This window comes from Prinia subflava, chromosome 6 (genome assembly GCF_021018805.1).
Source record: "Prinia subflava isolate CZ2003 ecotype Zambia chromosome 6, Cam_Psub_1.2, whole genome shotgun sequence".
In the NCBI taxonomy this organism is placed as follows: domain Eukaryota; kingdom Metazoa; phylum Chordata; class Aves; order Passeriformes; family Cisticolidae; genus Prinia; species Prinia subflava.
Window position 1 is genome coordinate 7577610 of NC_086252.1, and position 24844 is coordinate 7602453.

General features: G+C 41.6%; 1 protein-coding gene across 1 annotated transcript in view; it reads right to left on the reverse strand.

Annotated features, from left to right (window-relative positions):
- Positions 1 to 22985, reverse strand: part of UBE2F (ubiquitin conjugating enzyme E2 F (putative)) — a 52051-nt gene extending 29066 nt beyond the window's left edge. The window contains exons 1-6 of the mRNA XM_063400084.1: positions 22831 to 22985; positions 20928 to 21061; positions 12658 to 12687; positions 11706 to 11771; positions 6586 to 6653; positions 3054 to 3124 (exon numbers count right to left, since the gene is read on the reverse strand). Coding sequence (XP_063256154.1) covers positions 3054 to 3124; positions 6586 to 6653; positions 11706 to 11771; positions 12658 to 12687; positions 20928 to 21045 — 353 coding nt within the window. The 5' untranslated portion in view covers positions 21046 to 21061; positions 22831 to 22985. The remainder of the gene's footprint in view (positions 1 to 3053; positions 3125 to 6585; positions 6654 to 11705; positions 11772 to 12657; positions 12688 to 20927; positions 21062 to 22830) is intronic.
- Between the last annotated feature and the right edge of the window lie 1859 nt (positions 22986 to 24844).

Consider the following 24844-nt stretch of genomic DNA (forward strand, 5'->3'; position numbering starts at 1 on the left):
ACCTTGAGGTGTTCAGGAATTTCTGGACCTTTCAGATCCAAACCTCAGCACTTATGAGAGGGAAATACATTGAGGATCAGAGCACAATTGAGAAATAAGCTTAAGTCTTGTTCAGAAAAGTAGTAATAATCTGAAAGAAAGAAAAACCTAAAGAAGTCTTTGAAGCATCATTTCACAACCACACCTTCCTCTGTAAGGAGGAATCTAAAACTCACAACTCACACAGTAAAGCACAAAAATTCTTCACCAGCAGCAGTTTCTGCTACTGAAATGACAGGGTTAAAGTGAAATAGTCCTAAACTATTAGGTTTTAGCAATTTCCAGGCTGATATGTATTAAAATTTTTTTAAATTCTAGTAGATGACTAGACCATACAGGTTATGTAGTTATTTAATGAACAAGGAAATTCAATCCTTGTTCAGTGCAGGGATGATCAACCTGGACATGCCCATTCCACCTTGACTGTGCTGCTCATCTCATTTCTGTGCCTTTAAAAAAATAAAATATGCCACTATCACTTGTGCAACGTTAAAAACAACATCTTGTTGCTGCAGTTTGTGTCAAAAGCAAAAGATGCAAAAAAAGCTTGTTTTTTGCCTGCTCCTTATCAAACTGTGTGGCAGTACTTCCATTTGCCTCTCCACACGCCTCACTGTGAAATTCCAAGTGAGAGGGAAGTTAATACACAGAGTAAAATAAAAATCCTCAGTGACAGCACCTGAGCATGAGCTGAGCCTGCTGAACAGCCTTGCAGCTCCCCAAGGCCTCAGAGCTCTGCTGGCACATCCCCAGCTGGGGACACCACAGCAGGACTGAGGGGACACTTGTGCCTCTCAGAGCTCTCTGGCACAAAAGCAGTGGAGACACTTTGGCTTAATACTCCTCATGTGCTGAGAGAATTTGTTTCTAGAGCAGCACCCTCTTTCTTCTACACACTGGGAATGATCATGAAGCCCCTGAACAGAACATTTTTCCAGATCTAAGGAGATCTCTCAGTAATTACAAATCTTTGTATCTGGGTTCCTATGGGCAGACTGCAAAATCATTCCTTCTAAACTTTTAGTGACCAAAACAGCTGATGTGACCAGTCAGCTGCTCAGCCTTTATTTCAACAAATATCTTCTCATTCTGTGAGTAATTCCTGCATGGAAGAAAGCTCTGAGGATTTTTTTTCTTTTTAAATGCACACATCCCAAAGAGATCTTTCAAAAACATCTCCTGAAGTGGGAACTCCATGATTCCACTAAGAGTAAAACCTTCTGAAACTTCAGCTGACCCAATGTGCAGCTTAAGTGACCACAATTTACTGTAAGGAGAAGATCACTCCTGAAGAAATCTCCATTTTTTCTATCACATGTGCAGTGGAGGTGTTATCCAGTATGACCCAGACTTAATTAGTATCTGTCACTAATAACAAGGTCCAGTGTAACTGCACAGAAAAACTCCACTTTTCCTGCCCAGAACTGTTACACTTGAGCACAAGTTTAACCATTTAAAATTATTTAATCCAGGGATGATAATCAAAGCAACACACACCACAGCATGAGGTATGTGGGGGAGAAGCACTGATGAAGATGTTTTTTTCTGCTTTTAAAAATAACTCAAGCTATTTTAATGCAAAGACTCTTGTGTAAGTTGATTGCAGATATTATACATAGAATGCATTCTCCAAGAGACATAAAGCAATTAAGTTATTTTAGTTTTTCCATCTAATGCCAGACATTTCCAAAGTTTGGTATGTTAAGCTAGCTGACAATCCAAACTGTTTCAATGTAGAGGCTGAAAAAATCCCTTCACCAAAATTATGATGCTCCAAACACCACATTCACCTCTTACAATTAAAACCATTTAAAGAGATGGAAAAGCTGTGGCTGCCCCATCCCTGGCACTGCTCCAGCCGGACTGGATGGAGCTTGGAGCAACCTGGGACAGTGGAAGGTGTCCCTGCCCAAGGCAGGGGTGGAATGGGATGAGCTTTAAGGTCCCTTCCAAGCCAAATCACTTTGGGATTTTATGAATGTGAGGCTTTATTGAACCTCAGAGGATGCTGTGCTAGAGATGGGGTTCAGCTTTGGTTTGGTGGCTGGGATTTGTTGTTCCTTCACTTGCACTCAGAACATCTAAGTTTTCTTAAGGTTGATGAGCCTGCCTTGCCTAGGAAGGGCAATAAAAAGCTTCATTTTCACCAGCACCTTCAACACAGCACAAAAATGATTTTTCCATCTAGAGGAAAAATTCAGCTTCCCTTTCAGCACTGATTTGCAACACATGGTGACAACCATGCTGGATTTTTAGAACAGCTTTCAATCTCATTTAAGGGCCTTGCTTCTGCTTCATCTGCTCTTTCTTCTGTTTGCCATTAACCTGAAAAATGACAGGCAGGCTTCTCACTTCTGTCTCTGTTTGATTTCTGGCCAATTTCACCATCAGGTATTGAAAATGAAATTGTAAAGTTTCACTAATACATTTGGGAGAGGAAACATTTACTATCAAGGAAAACCACCCAGCAACAGAACCCTCTCACTCTGGCAAAGTGAACTTTCAGGTTTCATATCCTGACTTATCTTGACCCCAAGCCTGCTTTGTTTTAAGTGACACGTGAGTCTTATCAGTGGATATTAAATATTATAATTAACAAATGGCAAAGAATAATAACTGTCAAAGTTTACGCAACACTTTTTTCCTTCCTTTTTGAAGAATAAAGGATTTTCAAGCTCTTAACACACTTGGGCACAGTCCCACAGCCCCCCTCAGGGCCTGAGGACAATTCTGGTATGATGGAGGGAAGAAAAAATCCAACCACATTTTGTTTAGGCTGGAGTTTACATTTTTACCCCAAGCAGAACAAAATACTAAGCCTGAACCTGAAAAGCCAGGCTCTACATGGTCCCTACAGCACAGCAAGAAAGAGACTTCCAGTAGATCTTTATGTTCTTAAAAGTCACATGCAGAATCAGCAGAAAAAAAATCCTATCTCAACATTTACATCCAGTATTTTATCAAACAAGAGAAACCTCCATGGTTAAAGAACTCCAACAGAATGTTGTTCCTACCTTAGGCAGATTTCTCCTGTCTCTGTAATGTTTGGGTGCCAGATCCTTGTCAAACATTTTACCTTTGGAGGCTGCCAGGAGAGAAAACAAATGACTGTGTTATCCTTTAAGATAAAACCCTGTTATCACTCATAAAACAGAAAAAGGCAAATATATTTGATAGTCACAGCCTCTATGTTTAGGGCAGTGATACATAATCTGCAAGAGTCAAACCAGGTTTCTCTGCCCTTTTAGCCTTTTTCAACTCCTCATAAAAACCAGGCTGGTATTAAGCTTTTTCTTTGAAAAAAATAACTTTTAATAAAGCCAAGAAAATTTACTCCTTCAGAGAAAAGAAAACACTCTAAGTCATTGAGTTCCTCTATACTTAAGTATTAAGACAATATTTTAAACCAAAAAAAACTTCACCAAGGCTTGGCCAAATCAGGGATTTGTTAAAAAACAGCAGAAAATACAAAGATAACAACTACACCAAATAAAAAACTTCTTTTAAATACAGACCATCCTATTCACAACAACAGGAATGCGTCAGAGCTGAATTTGAAACACTAAAATGAAATGCCAAAGGTAAGATCACCAAAATTCTGAATTCCATAGTGGGGTTCTGAAATACAGATTTTTAAAGTACAATCTCCTTTGCTCTAGTTTTGAGAAGTAAATAAAGAGTGGGACATAAAAATTCCAGTAGCTTAGCAACAGCACGTTGTTCCATCCCTGCTCTGCCATTAGGACTTGCAGCTTTCAGTCAGGCAGATTATTTCTGATGGGAAGTGTCCTGGAATCCATCAGCACACACCAGCACCTCGCAGAACTTCAATTAAATCACAGATTACAAATGTGGAGCCACCTCCTTCCACTTTTCCCAATGTCTTCAATCAGGCAAAACAAAGAGCTGTATTTGCGTGGCAAATGTGTTTTGCCTCATTTTGTTCCCAACTTCCCAATTACCTTTTTAAGAAAAAATTTTAATTAGGACTCCTTGGAAAAGGTAAGAAAATATGCATGGTACTGAGATACCAAAAACACACTTAAAAAAGATGTTCTAGAAGAAAAAACACTTATCACCACAAGAAATCTGGGGTTGATAATGCAGATTTTGTCCTTCTTCCACTTCATTTCTGTGCAATAACTCAAGGGACATCAGTCATGGCATTCTTGAAAATTAAGTGGCTCACAGAAAACAGCCTCAAACTTTTTGACCTCCCAAACACCTCAGAAGTTTTCTAACAGCACAATCTTTTCACTAGCTACACTTTCACATTGTTTTGAAAGATGATGTCTAGCTCTCAACAAGGGAAAGCAGAATTAATTCCATGCCATTAGATCAAGATAAAAGAGTAAATTTCTACCATAGGCACCTTCAAACAGGAAATGTATTGAGGAGTCAAAAAAAAGCTTTATGAAAACTCGTTTTAAAAAATCCCCGAATTCTCACAGTGAATTAACTGGAGCCTCATTTTTTGTACTGTGGAAACAAAAGAATCCCTTTATCCTTTCAAAGTGATTTTCATTGCTAAAAGTTAGAAAAACCCACTCCTGACAGTAAGACAAAGGTTTTTCTCTCTCTCCTTTTTCACTTCTAGACAGAAAGGACAACTGCAGCACTACCATAAAATTGATCTTCAGATTAAAACTTCTTGGAACTTGTTCCAAGTCATTTTTGAACCCTCCCCAGACCAACAAATCCAGAGATTTGATTTCCTCAGGATGACGTTTCTCTTGAACACTTGTGACACTCTGCACAACAAAGCTCCCAAAATCCATTTATTTCCTTGCTCAAACTCCTGTTCCCCTCAGACACCACTGGCTGCACAGGTAGATCCAGCCCCAGCTGGGGGCACTGACCACATTCACTTCCTTCTCCATTTCCAAGCTGCCACTTCTGCTCTGGGAGCCCTCATCTAAAATTAAGAATTTCAGTTCTTGATAAATTTGCATTCTAAAAGGACAGGTGTACCACCAGATCTTGTATTTTTTTTTTAATTATATCTTATTTATATACTTAATTTGATCAGTATCCTGTAGCTGTAACTCTTCCCTAATGAAGAAATTTACCCAGAGAAGGAATGCAGCTCCTAAGAGAAATCTGGAATCAATGTTATTGGAAATGTTTTCTCTGGACACCAGCCTAGTCCCAAAGCATTCTGCTAAACCAAGCTGTAACTCCAGCTCTTCTCTTTACAGTTTGGAAAACCAGAATTCCCCAGGAGGGCCTAATGGGGATACAAGTTCCTGGAGGTGAACTACAGTCCAGCTCTTAGATATTTGTTGCCACTTTCCACCACCAGTTCCTGAAGAGCTTCTGGAGCCTGGCTGAAACTGAACTCTACACAGAGCAAAGCACGGAGTGGTTTGGCTGCAGGCCACAAGACAAAATCTTCCAAATTGTTCCTCTTGATTTATTTTATGCTCCTCCACTACATCACAATTCCACGTATCCACTCCTTTGGCCAGTGCAGAGGTGTGGTATCCTCACCTTGCCCGTGGGCTGACAGCCCTGGCAGGTCTGCAGAGCTCTCCTGAAAACAGGGACCACTTGTTTCAGCCCCATTCTGCCTGGCAGGAAACGAACCACAGCCTTGGCATGGTTCCCTCAATACTGGGGAGCACACATTTCCATTAATAACCTGACCCCAATCCAACATTCAACCTCCTGCATTTTTCCAAAACTTTTAAATTTTTTGTATTGGATGAGAGGTGCTCAAATTTTAAAATATTTAATTAATATTTGCTGTAGATTTTCCTGCCAGTGCTGAGCAGGGAACCATAACTAACCAGAGAGACTTTTAAATTATGGGAACTGAGAATCAAACAACTCAGATCAGAACTGAACTTCAGCTCTCCTGCTAACACACAGCACACACTGTCCTGCAGCAGTGTTGTTTAGGTGAACAAATGGAATACAAAAATTGAAGGAAATAAAATGAGTACACTAAAGTTAATAAGGGTGACCTCTGTCAAAGTATGAAGTTCTTTGGTAAAGTTAAGGGGAACTTCAAACATCCCACAACCAAACCCACACAACTGCAAGCACTCCCTAGCTGTGACTGCAACTGCTACACACAGATAATGCTCAAGTTAGGCTCAGCTGAGCAGGAACCAAAGACCTTCCCTGAAATTCTTCTCCAGGATCCTCCCCTACACATTCTGCAGCCTCTCTGAAAGAACTCTGAACTACCAACACCAAATCTAAGCCAACAAAGCAGAAGAATGGAGGGCGGGAGTTACAGAACTGCCAACCTTTTCCTTTTGGTTCCCTTATTTCATTATTAGATATGTAACTTTTTAATGAGAATAATCATTAAATGCAGGTCTCATAATTAACAGGAGAGAGCAGAACCTCAGCCAGAAGGGAGCACACTCAGGTCTGACTCATCTGCACTTGCAAGAGCTTCTGTCAGACAGCTGCAGACTTATTTTATTAAGAGACAAAAGATCCTTTCTCAGTCTCAATGCCAAGTTCCCCCTGAAGTCCTGTTACCTGCAAAGAAAATCTAAAATGACAACTATGAGACTAATGATAAATACTCACCACCATATTGTAGGCATCAGGAACTTCAGTTTCAAACTGAAACTTTCCCCCTTGGTAATAGCCCTCATCTAGAAAAGCAAAACCAAGGAAATAGTTAAATAAGAGAAAAACACCAAGATTAAAACAACAGCACAGAATCATGATCAAATACTTAAGCTGGCTGCACCACCAGCTGCCACCTAATCCAAGGAAAGTGTGAGCATCGCGTCTTCTTGCATTCTCAACATTCTTCTTTTTTACAGGAGGAATTTGGAGTCAGGAGAGCCAACAATCCCAGAAAAATCCACCATCCTGACCCCAGGAACAGGGCTAGAGCTAGAGGAACCCTGGACTGAACTTGTCACTGTGGGAAGAAAACCCTGGCACGTGGCAGGCAGGACCACATCAGTGACCCTTGGAATGAGCTGGAGAAATCCTGCACTTCCTAAAGCATTGCTAATTCCTGCTCCAGGACTCAGCACACCTTCCCAAACTTGTGCTGGCAATCCTGGTGAGCAGTGGGAATGATGTGTGCAAGAGCACGTTGCACAGTGTACCTCAGTAAGAGCAAGCAGGCTCTTTTATTTATATTATTATTATTAATCATATTACCATGATGTATCTGCTAGAAAAACACGTCTGCCTCTCTGCCAACCTCACTTATATAATAACCAATAACCTGAGTTATTAAAATGGCTGAATTTTCAAATAGGACAGATTAGAATGTCTACTTACATTTAACCAGGGCTAATAGAATGGGATGACAGCCTGCAACTCTTGAAAGAGCTGAGTTTGGAAGCTGAACTGCCTGCAAGTGATCTGAACTGCACCTGGCATTGCCATTTCTGAGGTTTTTCATTAAAAAAGGGAAACAGGTACCCAGCCCACACTGAAGGTTTGAGACACCTGAGGGACACCTCTGGCTCAAACCACCTTGAGCACTCCAGCCCCAGTGAAGGCCAGGAGGGCTGGGTAGCATTGTATGATGCAGGTTTTTTATATTTCTTAAATCAACACTGCAAAGAAGTGTTCTGTGAAACAATCCATAGTTTACAGAAAGACTAAGAGGAATTTTGTTATTATCTAGCTTGTTCCAAACCAGAAAAACAACCTAGTTTGTCTGCTGTAGGTCATCAACATCCTCCTTCAGGTTGCTGTCTCCTGATCTGCTTTTCGAATCCATTCTCCATCCCCACTCCAATTCAATTCTGAAGTGTGCTGGATTTATGAAGCAATTTTAGGCATGCTATGCTTTAACAAAAAGTAAAGGGACATGCACTGATTTTTATAAGAAAAAAAGCAGGATAAAAGCATTTATCTTTTGTTTTTAAATATACAGAGAGAAGAATTAGTAAAGCAAGCCATTACTGAAGAACAAGAAGAGGTGAGTTACACTGATACCCACTGGTAAAACTGTTACCTGTCAAATGTGCAACACACTCAGAGTGAGAAGCTGTTCCAGAAAGAAATCTTTGGGAAAATAGTCCAATATCCCTAGGAGCTCTAACACAACATTTACCCAACAGAACAGACAGCTGACTGCATTTTATCCACCATCTAGCACTACACTACATTTTAACCAAATGTCAGAAATTATCACATTTCCAAGTACAAAAGTTATTTTCCTTGGCTTAATTTCACCAGTTCCTTGATTTGCTGGGCCTGGAGCAAAGCATGCAGCAGCTCTTCACATTCCACCCCTGCTAAAATGAAATAAATGCCTGCTGATGGATGTATCCACATGTGTCTTGTGTCCAAGAAAATCCTCAGGTTTCATGGACACTCACTGCAATTTCTGTCCAACAGAAACATTCAAGAACTTTCAGCTCAAGTCTTCCTCTGAGACAATTCAGTATTCATCAGTGCCTCAAATTACAACTTATTTTATATTTTGGTTTTACCTTGACACCAATCGCTAATCACAAACCACACTGGGTAAGCTATTGGCTCTGCTATCAAATAAGTAAACATATATTTATACAATTAGGAGAGCAAGACATCTCCCCTCTTTTGTACAGTTCTCCCTCTGGGTTTGTAAAGCAGCAATAAAGCTACTCATTACCAATCAAATATATATTAAAAATTCTGGAGAGCCTCAGTACCCAGCAGAAATCCTGCACTTAACCTTTCACAATGAAGTCATCTTTCAGCATCTCAAGGAAATAGGTTCTCAGACTGGGAGAGAAATCCTCAATTTTTTAGGCATGGAAAATGGTGAGAAAAAAGTTCTGGCAGAGTTAAGAGTGAGGAGAAAGCTAAAAATAAACCCATCAAACGAAACAGCTTTAACACATAACTTAGGAAGTTGGCCACAGAGACTTTTGCTAAAAAGTCTGAGCCACAGTTTTCCTCCTACTGCTTAAATTTCTGTCTTCAATCTGTATTAACAGAGCAAGCATCCCTCCCACTTCAGTCTCAAGTTTCATTACCAACAACCTGACTGATCTTAGCTTGCGTTTGCAGGGTGTTTTAATGCCTCAAAGTGCTCTGGAAAACACTTAACCAAATTATTTCCTCAGTCTGGAAGAAAATGCAAGATAATTAGGGCAGGCCACAAAGGATGCACTTTGGCTAGCAGCTCCCTGAATCAGCCATGCTCACCAATATTTGTGAGCATTTCACCAGAAAACAGGGTTTTTATTAATCTCCCTAGAGTGCCACTCAAATATCTACACCAACCTCAAAGTCCAACAGCCTGGGAACTGCAGGGAAATCACATTTACTGCACTTATCCTTCTGGCTTTTTTCATGTATAAGCTACCTGAAGTCACCTCCTTTATTTTTTTCCAGGTCATTACCATGTTTTAGTCCTCAGCTTCCAATTTTGTGCTCCAAATATCAGTGCAGCAAGCCTGGATTCTTAGCATCTATCTCCTTATTTTCCCCAGATTTTAATCCCATATGATACTGGTGCAAAAATAAGAACAGAGGCAAGTGGTGGCACAAGGGTATTTTTCAAAGGCAGAACAACTGCTTCAGATGACAAAAGGGAAGAGAAGCTTCAGACAGCAGAGAAAACCAGCAGTGCCTGCCTTGGGAACACAAAGTTTTGTCCTCTGCAGCAGAAAAATCCAAGTCTTAGCCATTTTCTAGCATGTGCTGCTAAATATCCACTGATGGGGCATTGCAGAAAGCTGGAGTGTAGAGGGATTGGAATTTCTTCAGTTATGTGGAAAAAACGCAGTCACTCTCATTAAGATTTTCTACAAAATCATTTTAAATTAAAAACTTCCTGTCACCAGGATAATTTTGTGGCATTCAATACTGGCTGAGAGAGGTTGTTGTGAGAGGTGTTGAGAAAGGGACCTGAAAGGATTTCTGCTTGGTGGTCAAGTTTATTTTCTTATTCAAGTTAGTCTTTTTGTGAAATCCTAAGGAAGCTGCTTTTGCCGTCCTTTCAAGACCAGCCACATTCAAAATGACTGCATAGGAAAAAGTCAAGATTCTGCAATACTGTTCAGACAATACAAAAAGAGTTGGCTCAAGCCTGCTTGAGCCATAAAACTTCTGTGAAAACCACTCTGCTGCCTCAAGGAAAACTAAGATTTAGCACAGAGAAAACTCCAACATTGAAGAGAGGCAGAAAATAATAGAGATTTTCTTGGTCTGTATTGTGTTCTGCCTTAAGAATGCTAAGCTATGGCTGATCACAAGATTCTACACCTGAATTATGCAAAGCTGAAAATAGCTGTTTACTTGGGGCAGGCTGCAATTGCAGAGACTTCAGCTGTGCAGCTATATTTAGAGCAACAAAATGTTAATTAAGATCATCTCATTGGCAAGATGATTTCAGCAACGAAGCTGGCACAAAACTCAAGCTCTGCATTCAACAGCTGGTTTGTGCCTGCAGCATCCTGCTGCACAGCAGGGAAGAGACAAAACAATTCCTAGGATTTGACACCTTGGAGTTAGGACAGCTCTTTCATACACCACTCATTCACACAGTGATGTTCTTGTAGAGTCAGCTCCTTTCCAAAATGTCATAAAGCAGCATCAAAAAGTGAAGGGCATTTGGTGCAAGCAGAATTAACACCCACTGAGTAACTATGAGCACAACTCCTACACAAATGACAGGGCCAAAGTTCTGGATTAGCTCTTGCATTGATTTTTAATTACACTGCCAAGGGCAGCCTCACTCGTTTTTCCATCACAAAAGGGAGTCACACGAACGGACATGTTAACAGAGACCACCCAAAATTTCTGCGGGAAGGAAGGGCCCGTTGGTTTGGGCTAGTGAACAGCAACAGTGACACCTAGTGCTGCTGTGAATTCAAAGTCCTGGGTTACACAAACATTCCAGGCACTCCAGGAGTGCATCCCACTGTTTCTGCAGCTGATACACCAGGATGACTGACACACCTCAGCCAAATTCTGCTTCAGAAAGCACCTACAGAAAATGAGCACCTACAAGAACGAGCTGGCAGGGGGACACTGATCCCAGCACATCCAGCTTGATTCAGTGCACTGCACAAAGCAATGCTCTCATTTAAGTCTCAAACACAACACGTGCATGTGAAATTTAAATAAATTTCCATGCAAATTAATCCATAAAACACAACCTTCTTTACTAAAATGCACAGAAAACCCTAATTTCAGGTGGCTATTAGGAAACTTAGATGAAATTGGTAATTTATGAAAATGCTTTCACTGACCAGCCTGCCAGCAAGTGCTTCACAGGATATTCAAGCTGTGTTAATAAAAAAACTGATTTCACATATTTGAACAACCAAAGACTCAGAGATTCCTCCTTATTAAGCATCTTCAAGCATGCCTAGGTTTGAAGTTTTTCTGCATTGCTAACCTCTGTCTACAGCTCTGCAGAACCAAGCAATCAGTACAAGGGAGCTGTAGTGTAATGCAAAAATAAATCAAGGTGGTTTTAAACTGGCTGAGAGGAAAAAGGTTCTTAATAAAAGTAAACAAACACGATCTGACTATTTCCTAACCCTGTTCATTTTTGAAGGTCTTTTTATTAGAATCTGGTTGTCAAAACTCAGCCCAGTTTCTCCATGCCATTAATAAAATAATCACTATTCCAGCCAGACTTTGCCTCAAGGTTTTATTGGAATTCCTCTTGGAATTACATTTCCTAAACACCAACACACACAGAAACAAAAGTAACATGTTTTTAAAAAAATTACCTGGGGTTACAGTTAGCTGAAAGTAATGAAGCTTGTTTGGGTCAGGAAAATTCACTTTACATGTACCTGTGAAGCAAAAGAATAATTTACATCAGACTGAGTTCTCCACTGTTGGCTAGCATGAGGAGAGAGATCTATCACAGACATTTCACTCATATTATGCAGTCTTTAGCTTCTTAACCCATCAGGCTGGCTGCTTCTTCTCTGTAGTCAAGGAGCTAAATAGGATCATAGTTATAAATCCCATTTGCCTGGAAAAACTTATCTAGAACTGTACACAAACCCTGTAATGCACTCACATTGCAGTAACTGAAACCACATTCTTCAGGTATTTGTCACCCTATAACAGAACCCACACTGTAAAAATTCACCTAAAATTACTCTTTAAATTCTGTGTAAATTCTCTGTAACTGCCTTTAAGAAAGGCTAATCTCTCCAATAAGATTTCAGGTGTAAAACCATATTATCTTGCCTTTTTTTTGTTGTTTTTAGGGAATATGGATCACTCTCAAAAAATTAGTTTTCTTGAGTATTTTCACCATTATCAAAGGCATCAGGTTACACCTTGAAGTGAAAAAGCTACAGGGTGACTTCATGTTCCCTGAGAGCTGCCCCTAAATCAGAATCTCCTGTTTCCAAAAGGAGAGAAAAAAGAGAGAACAGGAGTCCTTGGAGTCCCAGGAACCTTTTGGGGGCTTTATGGAAGTTTTGCTGCCACTCCCCAGCAATCAAAAACTGGAGGCAAATTATCAATACTCCTTCCAAAGGAGTCCAGTTCTCCACAGTTCCATAAGAGAAAGCAACAGAGAAAATCTGCTCAAGCCAGAGAGGTGGAGCTTTGCACAGCTTTTCCTGAATTAATAACTAACATTAGCATTCATACTTCAGCCAAAATGTTCATTTCAATGGTCCTTTCCCCCTCAAAATGCATACTATTAAATGTTATACTCACAAGGTAAATTAGCTTCAAGGTCTGCAACCTCTGTTGAAAGAAGAAACAAACAAACAAAACCATTATTTATGCAAGCATAAAGCCCTTCTTCAAGTCCAAATTGGCAGATCTAATTTAAACCAACCCGTAAATGCAATTTTACTTAAAAATATAATTAAGCTGCAGTGGAAGTTTACCTTGAAATTTCTCTTTTAGCCACTCAATTCATTACTAAAAATGCTCATCTGCCCTACAGACATAGCAAATGTATCCTCCTTTGATGGGGAATTCAGCTCTGCCAAGACTGAAGCACCAGGGCTGCTACCACACAGAGCACTGGCATTTCCAAAGCACAGCTTTTGTTACTGATATGCACTCATATTCAATTAAATTTTCCTTTTATTTATTTCCTAAAATTCATAAAAGAAAGGAAGCATCCTGATTCAGTTCCACAGCCCCTAGGAAATGCAATGTATTCCTCAGCCTGTTGAGTCACCTTTGCTGGAAGAATCCCTGCTTTTGTGTATTTTACTGAAATCTTACTGTCAACTACAAGATGCATCAAGGTGTCTCCTCCCTTTACTTCTGAAGTGCTAGGAAATCAACCTGAGAACATTTTTGGCTTTTCCTGTGGTCTTATTTTCCACTTCTAACTTTGCTTTCAGGCCTCCACAGGCACAGCCCATTTACTCGGGCTGACAGCATGTAAGAGATTTCAATACCAGCTCTCAAAAAATGCACATCTGAAGGAAACTGTCCCTCAGAATTCCTGGCACCGAATCCAAATTGATTTCATCACAACTCCCACAAACTCTCCAGAACTCCTCCTGCTATCCATGCTTACCAAACCTGGCATTTCTCTGCAGTGGGAATGATGCTTATTTGACTCCCACTGATGCCTTCAGTTTTAGCTGTCATGTTTTTGAGATTCTCTGCTGCCCAGGGTGTGTTTCTGAACCTCACATTAAGTGTTGATAAGCTCTCTTCACGGAGTAGACAGACAAAACAAATCCTTTTCCTGCTGGAAACCCAGGACAATGGTTGCAAGTTTTCAGGCCCAAAAGCACAAACAAGGGTGGGCTGGAGAGAGGAACAAGAAGGATGAGACCTCACAACCCAAAGCTTTAATTGGACAATTAAACCCCAATATGCAAATGGACCAAAACTTATAAAAGTGTGAGACTTCAGGACCAGCTGTCCATTTTGTGACCATTCTGGGTCCACCCAGGCTCTCGTCCTGCCCAGGGTGTATCCTAAAGGCCAATAAATATCTGCTTTATTCTCCAGCTCTGCTCAGTCTCTGTTCCAGGTCAGCCTTCCCAAGGCATCACCATCTCCCCTGTGCTTGGCACACCCTGTATCTGCAGCCTACACCAAGAGAAAAAAACCACCAAAACAGAAGCACTGGGCTTCACACTTACGTAAAAAATTCACAACTTCACTCTTAAAATCTTGCAGCCAGAGCTGATTTAACCAAAGCCATGCACTGAAAGACAACACTGGAGCCATACTTTTGCTAAAGTACTATTTATAAAACACATACACACAAAAATGTAACTTCAGCTGTAATCAAGGACTTGAGTTTTCCCTTCCTGGTTGATAAAAGAAAGATGTGACAACCAACCCCGAAGGCTGCAGCTATGAAAACTTTTTGTAAGATCATTCCCTCACTCCTTTCTTTGAATTCACCAGCCTTTCCTAGCGGGAGGCACATCAATCTTCACTCGAGTGCAAAGTTTAGGACCTGATTCAATTATTTCAAAGTGTTGACTGCTTTCCTTTATTGCTTTCTGTGCTTGTGTGATGTTCAGCTTAATGAATCCTGCCTGCCCTTTCCCTGATCCCAAAAAAGGGAGACATTGAAGGGCTGAGCACGTTCAGTTCCAGCAAGGGCTGAGCAGTTCTGCTGAGCCAGGGCCTCACTTCTGCCTCGTGCAAGGTTCAGTTCAGAGTTTACAACCACCAGAGTTCCTTCAAAGTGTGAAAATTCCTTGTAGTGTGTTCACAATTCTGTGCTTCTCTCCATTTTGGCACAAGAATGAGTGTTTTTTCTTGTGAAAACATGAAAACAAAATGCTCACACCCAGGAGAAGGAAGCACTGTGCTCCTTCTCTGAAGGTGTGCAAAGAGGTGGGAATGCTGTGCTAATAAATCCACACAGAAGTTTTGGTGACAAAGGCAAACGGCCCAAAATTGAGGTTTCGAATGAACTTTGCCACAAACCCCTGAAACTAAGAATGAAACAACTTCATAAAGACAAAGCTGATAAAGATCTGCTTCAATAATTTAATGTTTAAAGCAGCATCATGTAAGGCAACAGATGTTACTATGAATTGTGCTGTATGAGCAAATATTGGTGATTCACCAATTAACAAGTACATTCAACAGGGCAAAGCTGTGTTTGAGAGTTTTCCAAATTCTGTGTCTCTTTGGTAGTGACAACACTGACATTAGAACCACTTTTGTATGTTGCTGCTCAGAAAGCAAACATTTTGACCAGAGCATTCAAGCTGCTTTCAGATTCTGATGTTTTAACTTGCACATTTTCTGCTTAAAGCAGTATCTCTACACGAGCATTCTCTGTAAGAAAACAGCCCTTGTGCAGGCTGCCAAGTTATTTAACAGAGATTTGTAAACAAGCAAAGCATGGAAGTGACAGAGCTCCAAGGGCTCCAGTATTAAAGAACTCACCAAATTAAAGAACAAATCTAAAGTTCTTCTGAGCTCCTCTTTCAAGAAATGACTGTCACTACAGCTAAACAGTGCAGAAAATTCAGTTTGACTACTTTTCCTGGCCAATTTGTGGAGAACCTGCATCTGTGTGTTAAAATTCCATGAAGATGATGAGACAACCTGAAAATCCAAGTGTCAGGAAACTCCCAGCAGTCCATGTGGTGTTCCCAAAACCTTGTGTGATCTGGTGCAGGAGCAGCCCAAGGGGAGGTGCACTTGCAGAGTCCTATTCTTGACCCACTACACACTTGAACAGTTCCAAATGCCATTTTAAACCACAAAAAAGCAAGGCTTAAACTTAAACCCAACACAAACACTGGAAGAGTTGAATGCAAACGGATTGTGTCTCAGCTTTTCTCTCTTCTGAGCAGTTCCTGAGCTGCTTCTAAGCCCAACACAAGCACCAGAGTTATTTATAAATGATTTCACAAACAATATCTCTCCCTACCCATGACAGTTCTCGAGACAGAAATAGGAGCGCTCCTGCTGTGTGTTCAAGGTTTATGAATGTTCAGTGCACACACCACAACCCCATTGCTCTGCTCCCTCACCTCCCCAAATCAGAATTCAGCAGTGCTTTGTTCACAAAGTCTTCCACAAAAATCAGGCTCTGTGCTTCCTGCTGGAGTTCGGTTTTAAGTACACCAAATAAAAGCATTATTTCCTCAAGTGAACATTCTCATCCCACAGCATGGATGAGGTTCTCTCTGGTTTTGTTCAAAAAGCACTCTGTCCTGTTTAGGTCCCTCTTTAATTTACTTCTTTAAGATTTCTAGAGACGAAGATTAAATACATTGACACTAATAAAAATTCCACTTTCTAAATACTAATTCTAATATTCTATTAATTCCAGAAATGCTGTTTGCCTCCTAATTCTTATCCATGTATCTTTATAGCATTCCCTACTTAAGCTCCTCTGAACAGTATAAACCAGTATAAGAAAAAAAGTATTTTCTCCCCTCTCAACTTTCCTCACCTGTTCTTGTGAGGAGGGATATTACTCTTTTTGAAGCCTTGAAGAAAGAAAAGAACTGGCTTCTCTCATTTTCAGTTACAATGGATATTCACCTCACTTTCACCATCAGTTTCCCACGTCCATTCTCTCAGGCTTACACAGAGGCACACATAAAATATTTTCTGGTTACATAAATATGGTTGTAAAAGCCACAGATATTGAAGACAATCGAGGAATAAACCTTGTTAACTCATTTTCACATATATTATTTCAAGGTGCCACAATCAAACTAAGCAGCAGTGGTAATATAAAACTGAACTATGAAGTTTCTGTGCACTACCAAAAATGCAGTGTAAGGGACAACCTTTGTGATCCATGAGCTGCTGCTGCCATCCTGGCATGCTCTCCATCTTCAATTCAATTTAGCAGTCACCTTCATTATGCAATATTAATCTTAAGCACCACTTTGGTTTGTCCTCAGCCCTTTTTAACTTTCAGTAAGGATCTGCTTTTCAAATTCAGCACTGCATGCCTGCCATCCTGGAGGAGCAGTCATGTGGCCCCTGCTCCCAGCTGAATGAAGCTCCCCTTAGAGATGAACAGGACATTAAAAATTGCAGCACCAAACAAAATGAAAACTGAAGCCATTGTACTGCTTGCTCTATTTTAATTTGGGCACTAGCCCTACAGAACTAGGGCCTTACTCTCCAACTGAACCTAGATGGAAATGCAGTGAAAACAGATGCACAGATGAGTCACACATGATTTTGAACAAAGCTGTTCTTTACTAGACCCTCTCTACAGCTGGAAGAGAATGTTCAAACGACTCAGAATTACTTCCCTGCACATAAAACTTAAGTGACAGAGAGATTTCCCTTCATAATACATCCATAAAATGACCTAAATGTCCTGAGATGTGACTGACGCCTGAATCTGTAACAATACAAGCAAAGAACAACTTAAGGAAGAACTAAAAAAGGGCGCCAGTGTTTTAAGAGCAGCTTTTCCCCAAAAGTGCAACAAAGCCTGTTTAACGTGCATCCATCCATAAAGCCAAGATCAGTGCCTGACACGAGTATTTCAAACACCAACTGAGATGTTCCCTCACACCCCTAGTGTCTAAATTAGCACTTATTTTTCCTGCTGTCAGGCAGCATGCAGCTGGTCTATGCCAAGTCTTTAAAAGTTTGTAAGCATCACCTACACTCGGGAGTAGCTGGGGTTGTGATCATCACCTCAATCAGAACAGGACACAACACAAGCGAGGGTTGCAGGGGCATCAGTGTGACAACAAATCCCTCAGAGATCCTGCACTGCCCTCCAGACTGGATTCTCCAGCAACACAAACAAGGCTGTCTGCAATTTACCTCCAGAAAAAAACCAGACACTGGCTGTGTGTGGACAATACCCTTAGCAAAGCTGGCAGACATCCATCTGCAGGATTTATTAGACTATCCCAATTTACTGTGGAGCAGGAATAGGACAGTGGTGCTTCACCACTGGCAGAACACTCTGGGCCTTTTCTCATCTCCTCCCCTTCCCTTGCTGATGGCCAGGATTTCTCTTCTTTTATGCAGCAGAGATTATTTTCTCATTTGTTGCCAGGACACTGACCTGACGGAGCCTTTCCCCCATTCTGCCACTGTCCTCTGTTCGTAACTCCAGCCAAAACACGCACCAGTAACAACTTCTGGTTATTCTTCCAGGCTCCTACTGACTTTGGGATCCAGCACAAGAGCCTAAGCTCAGCTGTTACAGCTCCATAAAAGCACTGGTGCTGGTCCAGCTGCAGCAGCAGCACTGCACACCTTTGGCAGGCAGCTCTGCAGTCTGCCAAACTCACTCCTGCAATCTTTATGTGACCCAGAAACACCATCAGTGTCAGAAGTTCACCTCCACTCAGGCTCTTAACATCGTGGATGCTGCTGCAGCTGATCTATCTTAAAGTGTTGAAGCAAATTCTAGGAATTTTTGCAAACAAATGGACTACATTTAGCTTGAGCAGCTTAAACCAGAATATCCCCAACAAGTCATTTCCCTCTCACTTTCAGCAGTTACCCTGGAACGATCTGCTCCTCCTGTCAGTTCCCATTTCACCCAGGAACCGTCCCCAGCATCTGCCAGCTGCTCCTGCTGCAATTTTGGGAGAGCACCGTGACTGTGGTGATGCATCCTCCCTCCCAACCCCTGGCCTGCTCTGCAATTTCAGCAATTCCTGTCAGGCCCTGGCCCTTGCACAAGAGCTCAGTGCTGAGGCACTCCTGAACTGCACCAGGAACTCCTGCTGCCTGCACAAGGTGGGAGATGGGAGCAGGAATAATCAGTCATTCCTGACAATTCTGGAACATTCTTTAGCTGAATTATAGCCTGAGTGAAATGGTGCCACTCTCACCTGAATTTCAGAAAATTCCAGTAATCCCCAAAAAGGGATTAATAGGAGTATTTCACTGATTCTGGGGGGATTTTATAATACCTATTCCCAGGTGTACATATATATCCATACATATGTGTGCTACCTTTGCACATTTGTGTGTATATCTATGTGCATTGACTTGAACACAATATAAAACAGTATACATCTTATCTTGAATCTACATTACGTTTACAGCTGATTAATAATTGATGTAACACTTAAATGCTTTTATGATTAAGTTCTGCTAATCTTTTAGACATAACTGTTGAGTCCAAGCCTGAGACTGGGTCCAGCTGCACTGAGACTCCTCCTTGAGGAATTTAGAAGGGAAGAGATTTCACTCTGAACCTCCTAACTCAAACAAGAGTTTTCTTTACCTTTTCCTCTTTTCATTCCAGCCTCGGCATATATCACTCTAAATTAATTCTAATTTGATTTTCCTTTACCTGTGCTATCCATGCAGTAAGCAGTAGCATAAACACTACCAACAACCTTTGTTGTGCTTTTGCAAATTTCTCTTAAGGCACATTTTCACCAATGCCTTTGATGGTGGCTCTTTCAGTGACCTACACCACTCATTTCACCCATGCACAATCAGATCAGGATCCAGCACTCAATGCTTGTCACAGCCATGTGAGCCCTGACCTGCTTTTAGCATTTGTCAGTCTGGAACTTGTTCAATACTTAGTTTGAACTTAGTTTAAATACTTGGTTTTATTTAGTTTTTTTAAATACTTAATTTTACTTAGATAGCTGATTTGCTAGCACAGCCACAGCAATTACAATCTCAGTGTGAATTTTCTATAGATTACATTCTCTTCCTCCCCTGCACACTTGGGTATGGTTTTCAAAAACATGATTGCTCTAAGGGTAGAGTAAAATTTCTTTGGCACCTCACATGAAGGGTATTTAGTTCACATTGTTATCTTCCCCTCAAGTCTATACCTGTAGGTTAGGGAAAATCTCAGATTATATATATTTAGTAATTTGGCTTTGTAGCTTAGCCTGGGTAAAGAGCTTATTTCTCCTGCCTGAATCTTTCCCCCTCAGAACTGAAGTTAAATGTGGATTTCCAAACTGGAAGTGTAAGAGTGACCACAATCATCACTTAAAGCATATATAAGTTCTCTGTCCTTAAAATAACACAGAGAAAAAATTGTGGACACAACATTCCTACAGTCCAGCTGAGGCAGCAGCATTTGCACTGACACCTTGCTCCAGGTTATCTGACAGAATTTACCCTCATTTGGAAAAAAAAATGTATGCAGGGCTAGTTAGTAATATCAGTCAGGTAATTACAGCCTTGTCAGCCTCAAATCATTCTGAAAAAAGCCCAGGAAATGTGGATTTCCTCTTACTGGCATGAATCCCAACAGTGGCAGCTCACCACCAACAGCAGTGCTGCTGCTGCTGATCATCTTCAGCAGAAACACCAACCTAAACAACACATTCCTTTGCCACTAACATTCAACTCTTACCAAGAGGAACCTGAATTTAAATCCATAGTAACTACAAGCTGTCAGCATCTATGGATTTTTAAATACAATATTATCTACGCTACAAAAAATATTGAAGGGCAGGAAAGAGGTGTCCCTGAGTTAGCTATAAAGTAGTTTAATTATTGTCTCATTAACTACCCCCTTTACCCACAACTGCCAAGCAGTAGCTCTGGGGCTTTTTCTCCACCAGCTGGTAAAAAAACCCAGCAGTTTTCCTAAAACACACCACACTGCAATACAATCACTGGTTTATTATTCACAACCTCACACTCAACTCAGAGTGACTCCAGGCCTACAAAATCTCTGTCTCTATTTATTGCTTTTGAAATCTTTTGAAAGCTGCCTCTGACCTGTGACATTAAAACCACTAAAATTCTGTGGTCACTTTCAGGATGTTTTTTCCTGAGACAGGCAGTGATGGTTTTGCTCAAAAACCCCTTCCTACCAAGGCAAATATACTTCTGTTGACATTCTCCTCCTGTACAATTTTTTATCACGTTTTAATTGATGACAGACTAATTTTCAACAGAGCAAAGAGGACACTTGTTTTGATTTTCATTACTGGATAAAAGTAAGTGTCCTGTAGGACATTTAAAAAATACCTGTGGGAATTTGTAAGCAGTTTAGTGCTGTTCACTGGCAACACACCCCCAAACATTAAATCCCAACATATTTCAATACATTCCTTCACCTTTAACGAGTAATTTGTCCCGGACTGACACCCTGCGAGTGGAGTCGGACGCCGGGTTGGACGCGCGGGGGCCTCTGACACCATCATCCCGCTTCAGCTTGCTTGCCAGCGTTAGCATTCCTGCTGCTTCCCACCTGCAACACAACGGGAGCGCGGCCACGGTCACCGAAAAAGAGCAGGAGGGGCAAAACAAGGCCAGGCTGATGAATAAGGGGTGAACGAGCATCATCAAGGCAGCAGCGCGGTGATTAAAGGTGGGGATGGCCCTCGGACAGCTGAGGAACGGGCTGGTTTGGGCTGTGAACACTGCAGTGCATGAGGGCAAGAGGAAATTCAGTGTTCTGGAGAGAGGGCAGGCTTGCATGAGAGTTTGTAACCTGGCTTCACTGCCTGACACTGCTCCTGCAAAAGAGCGGCTGTGAAAACAGCCCTGGCAGCCCCTCATCCTCCTCCACACCCCACAGGACAACACTCACAGCTGCCTTTGGCTGGCCAAAAGAACAAAAAAAATAAATAAAAAGGAGAAAGGGAGGGATTCCTGGATCAACTCTCCAACTAGGAAGTGAGATTTGAGACAGCTCCCAGGGCACAGGAGAGGGATCGAGGCTGCAAAGTGCAATTATCCACATAGCCACACAACACGGACTCCTCACAGGGCAAAAACCTGACATACAGACACCAAATGACTGAGATGGAGAGATAATTCTGCTGTGCCAGCCATCCACTCCAGAAAATAACTGCACTGATAAATTAATTACAGTAAAAGGTGGTCAGAATGCCAAAGTCAGGAAGCCAAAACAGCCAGTCTGTCATGGCTTAATGTTTTGACCCTGCTGCTAGTTGAAGGCAACTCCTTTTCTTTAATATTCTGGCTAAAAACAACTTAATGCTGACAAAACCAAACCCTTCAGGCCCCCCCAACAGCTAAAATGGCAGAAAAACTGCTTATTCTTTAACTCATATAAGTTAATTCACCCAAATAAAGGGGGGGGGGGGGGGGAAATGCAAAACGCCAGGATATAATCTTTACTTGGAGGTTGAGAAGAGCTTCACAGAAAAGTGAGTAGCAAAGCTTAAAAAAAAAGGAAATAATACATTTCACAACAGTCCCTAAGAGCAGCAAACTCTGGTGAGATCTACACGAAGGTCAAGCTCCCTGACGCTGACAAGTAATGAGAGTGTCAGCTTCAAGATGTATGTTTAAAAAGAAACTACAGTTCAGGGTGGATGTAAAATCCAGCTGGCTCAGCTGAAGCAACTGTGGATTTTACCCCGGAGAAAGAAAGAATAAGCAGAACAAAACAGTCCATTTTTCCCTGGAGAAGGAAAAGACAACAGCTGCTAGAAGAGGGGAGTAGTGAGTCTGGAAAGTCATGGATGCGGCCATAAATAAAACAAAAGAGAAAAAACAAAACTAAATAAAACTGTAAACAACAGACCAGCTCCCCCCTCAAAAATACCCCCATGTTTCAGGCGCTGATTCCAAACAAATTCAATTTCGATGGGCATTAAATGCCTGGATACCTTTACAACTTGTTCTAGACACCAAGAAACCCAAAAGGAGCGTGACCAGTTTGGAAAAGAAATTATTCGCTTAGGCTGTATCCCAGATTCTACCGAAACACAGCAAGAAATCACTCATAAATCGCAGGTAAAGCTTTACCGAGAAGACAGAGGAGGAGGGGAAAGGTGCTGGGCTTATTTTTAAGGAAGGAGCAAGAGTCCGGAGAATTCTCCAGCTGCCCGGGAGACAGCTTGCCCCTGTGCAAGGCATGGGGATGGCGGGGGAGCGGGGCCGGGGTCCCACCGGGAGCCGAGGCCTGCAGGGCCGGCAGATGTGGGGACAGCGGGAGCGCCCAGGCCCGAGCCGGGAGCTGAGCGAAGGGGGACAGCCCGCACGTACCTGAGCGCGGCGTCAGGGCCGGGCTGCCGCGGCCAACACCATCCCCGGCGCCGGCCCGGGGGAGCGGCGGCGGCGGCTCCTCCTTCCTCCGCCTTCCTCTTCCTCCTCCTCCACCCCCCACAGCGGAGATCTCGCGAGAGCGCAGCTAGGGCCGGGAGCGGGATCTCGCGAGAGTTTGTCGGGACGGCGATGGGGCCGTTTGCCGCCGGGAGGGCGGCGCCATGTTGGGGCTGCCGCTGAGGGGCCCCCTCAGGCAACGCCGCCATGTTGGGGCGGCCCCTCAGCGCCTGAGGGGAATTGATGTCCTTGGAGTTATCTGTCCCCAGGCCCAGTTTTCTCACCTTTTGTAAATGCTGAGAAATCATTACGGCTAGGAAAGACCTCTTGATTAAGATTGAGACACTAATTTTGAAGCTTTGAGAAAAGCTAAGGTTATAGTTAACAATAGATGTTTCTGATTTAGCTGAAATGAATAGATAAGCTTTGCTGAAATCAGTTAAAAGTTAGAGTATGGTTAAAAGAAACCGGATTTAGGATAATCTACCCAGGATCTAACAACTCATTGCTTGTCAAACAGAGAAACTAATCAATACAACACAAGAGATCCTGTTTCCAGAAACCCACTGAAATAGTCCTGGAAAACAGGAAACAGGGAGTTCTACCAACCATCTGCATTGAAAAGGTTGAAAGTTTAGAACGAGGAAGACTCAAGACTCGAGGAAGACTCATTTTACTTCCTCCTTTTGGTGACCACTCCTCACAAAAGGACCACAGACCCTTTTCAGGGAACAAACTACAAAAGCTTAATGGCCTTTTTCTCAATTAGCATACGAAGCGGAGAAGAGAAAGTGACAGGGGGATGAATATGCATTTGTATTTTGTGTATTCAACACTTGTAAATAAAAGGCTTTGTAATTACCTGTGATCTTTGCAGTGCCCATTAGGGAGCTATCCCAGCTGTTGCAATAAACATACACTTTCTAACTTTAACTGGGAGAGAGTTTTTTGTCTGTCACAGTTGGATATCGATATTAGATCGATATTCATATTTTAATAAATCAGTGCCTGCTTAAATCAAGCAACTATTTGTACATTCCAGCAGCAGATGAGTGGAAGACTATTTAACCAGATGGACTAGTCAATCATTATGCAAATAATATCAATATGTAATAGTCAATCTAATGAAATATCAACCATATATAGAAGCACAAGTCCATCAGATGGAATCTGTGTAAGAAACTATCATGAGTGTGTGAAAAGCGAAAAGTTCACTCAGAATATTTTTCAGACTTTAATAATGGAATTAAAAAAGGGCAGCATCCAGCACTGGGGTGTTCCTGGCCATGGGCCAGTGAACACAGCAGTGCATTAAGGCAGTGTTATCTATACACAGTTGCTTTACTGAGGTACATACGTATTCTTAAGCTTCGTGCATTATTCAAACATTTTTGGGAGCTTTTGATGATGCAGGACCTTGTTTTGTTTTGTTTTTTCACTCTGACTTACCTGCATGACATCTTGCAGATCAAGTCAATATATTTTACTCCTTCTTGTGGCTTCATCCTGTTGTTTCACACTTCCCTGATAACGAGGAGTTAACGAGTTTTCTCTAATTCTCCTTCTTCTCTAATTATCTAATTATTTGTGTCACTGTTATCACTTGGAGAGGTCAGCCAGCAGATGTGGGAAACAACATAATTGCTTTACACAGTTCTCTCAGTTACAGAGAAGTATTTTAACATTTTGTTTTGCTAAGGCCTACAGTACAATACATTTATCACACCATTATTTCTATCAGCTACGCGGTGTATAGATCTGATATACTCATCACACCACGATTTCTATGGGCTATACAGTGCACACAGACTGAGAAATTCTGTCATATTAGCAAGCAGCTAAAAGGAGTTATAAATTGCGCTATATTTTTAATACTTACAATTAATAACAACATGCAAAAGCTAATACATAAATGTGAAAGCAAATATTACAGGGTTATTTCTAACAACTCCACAGC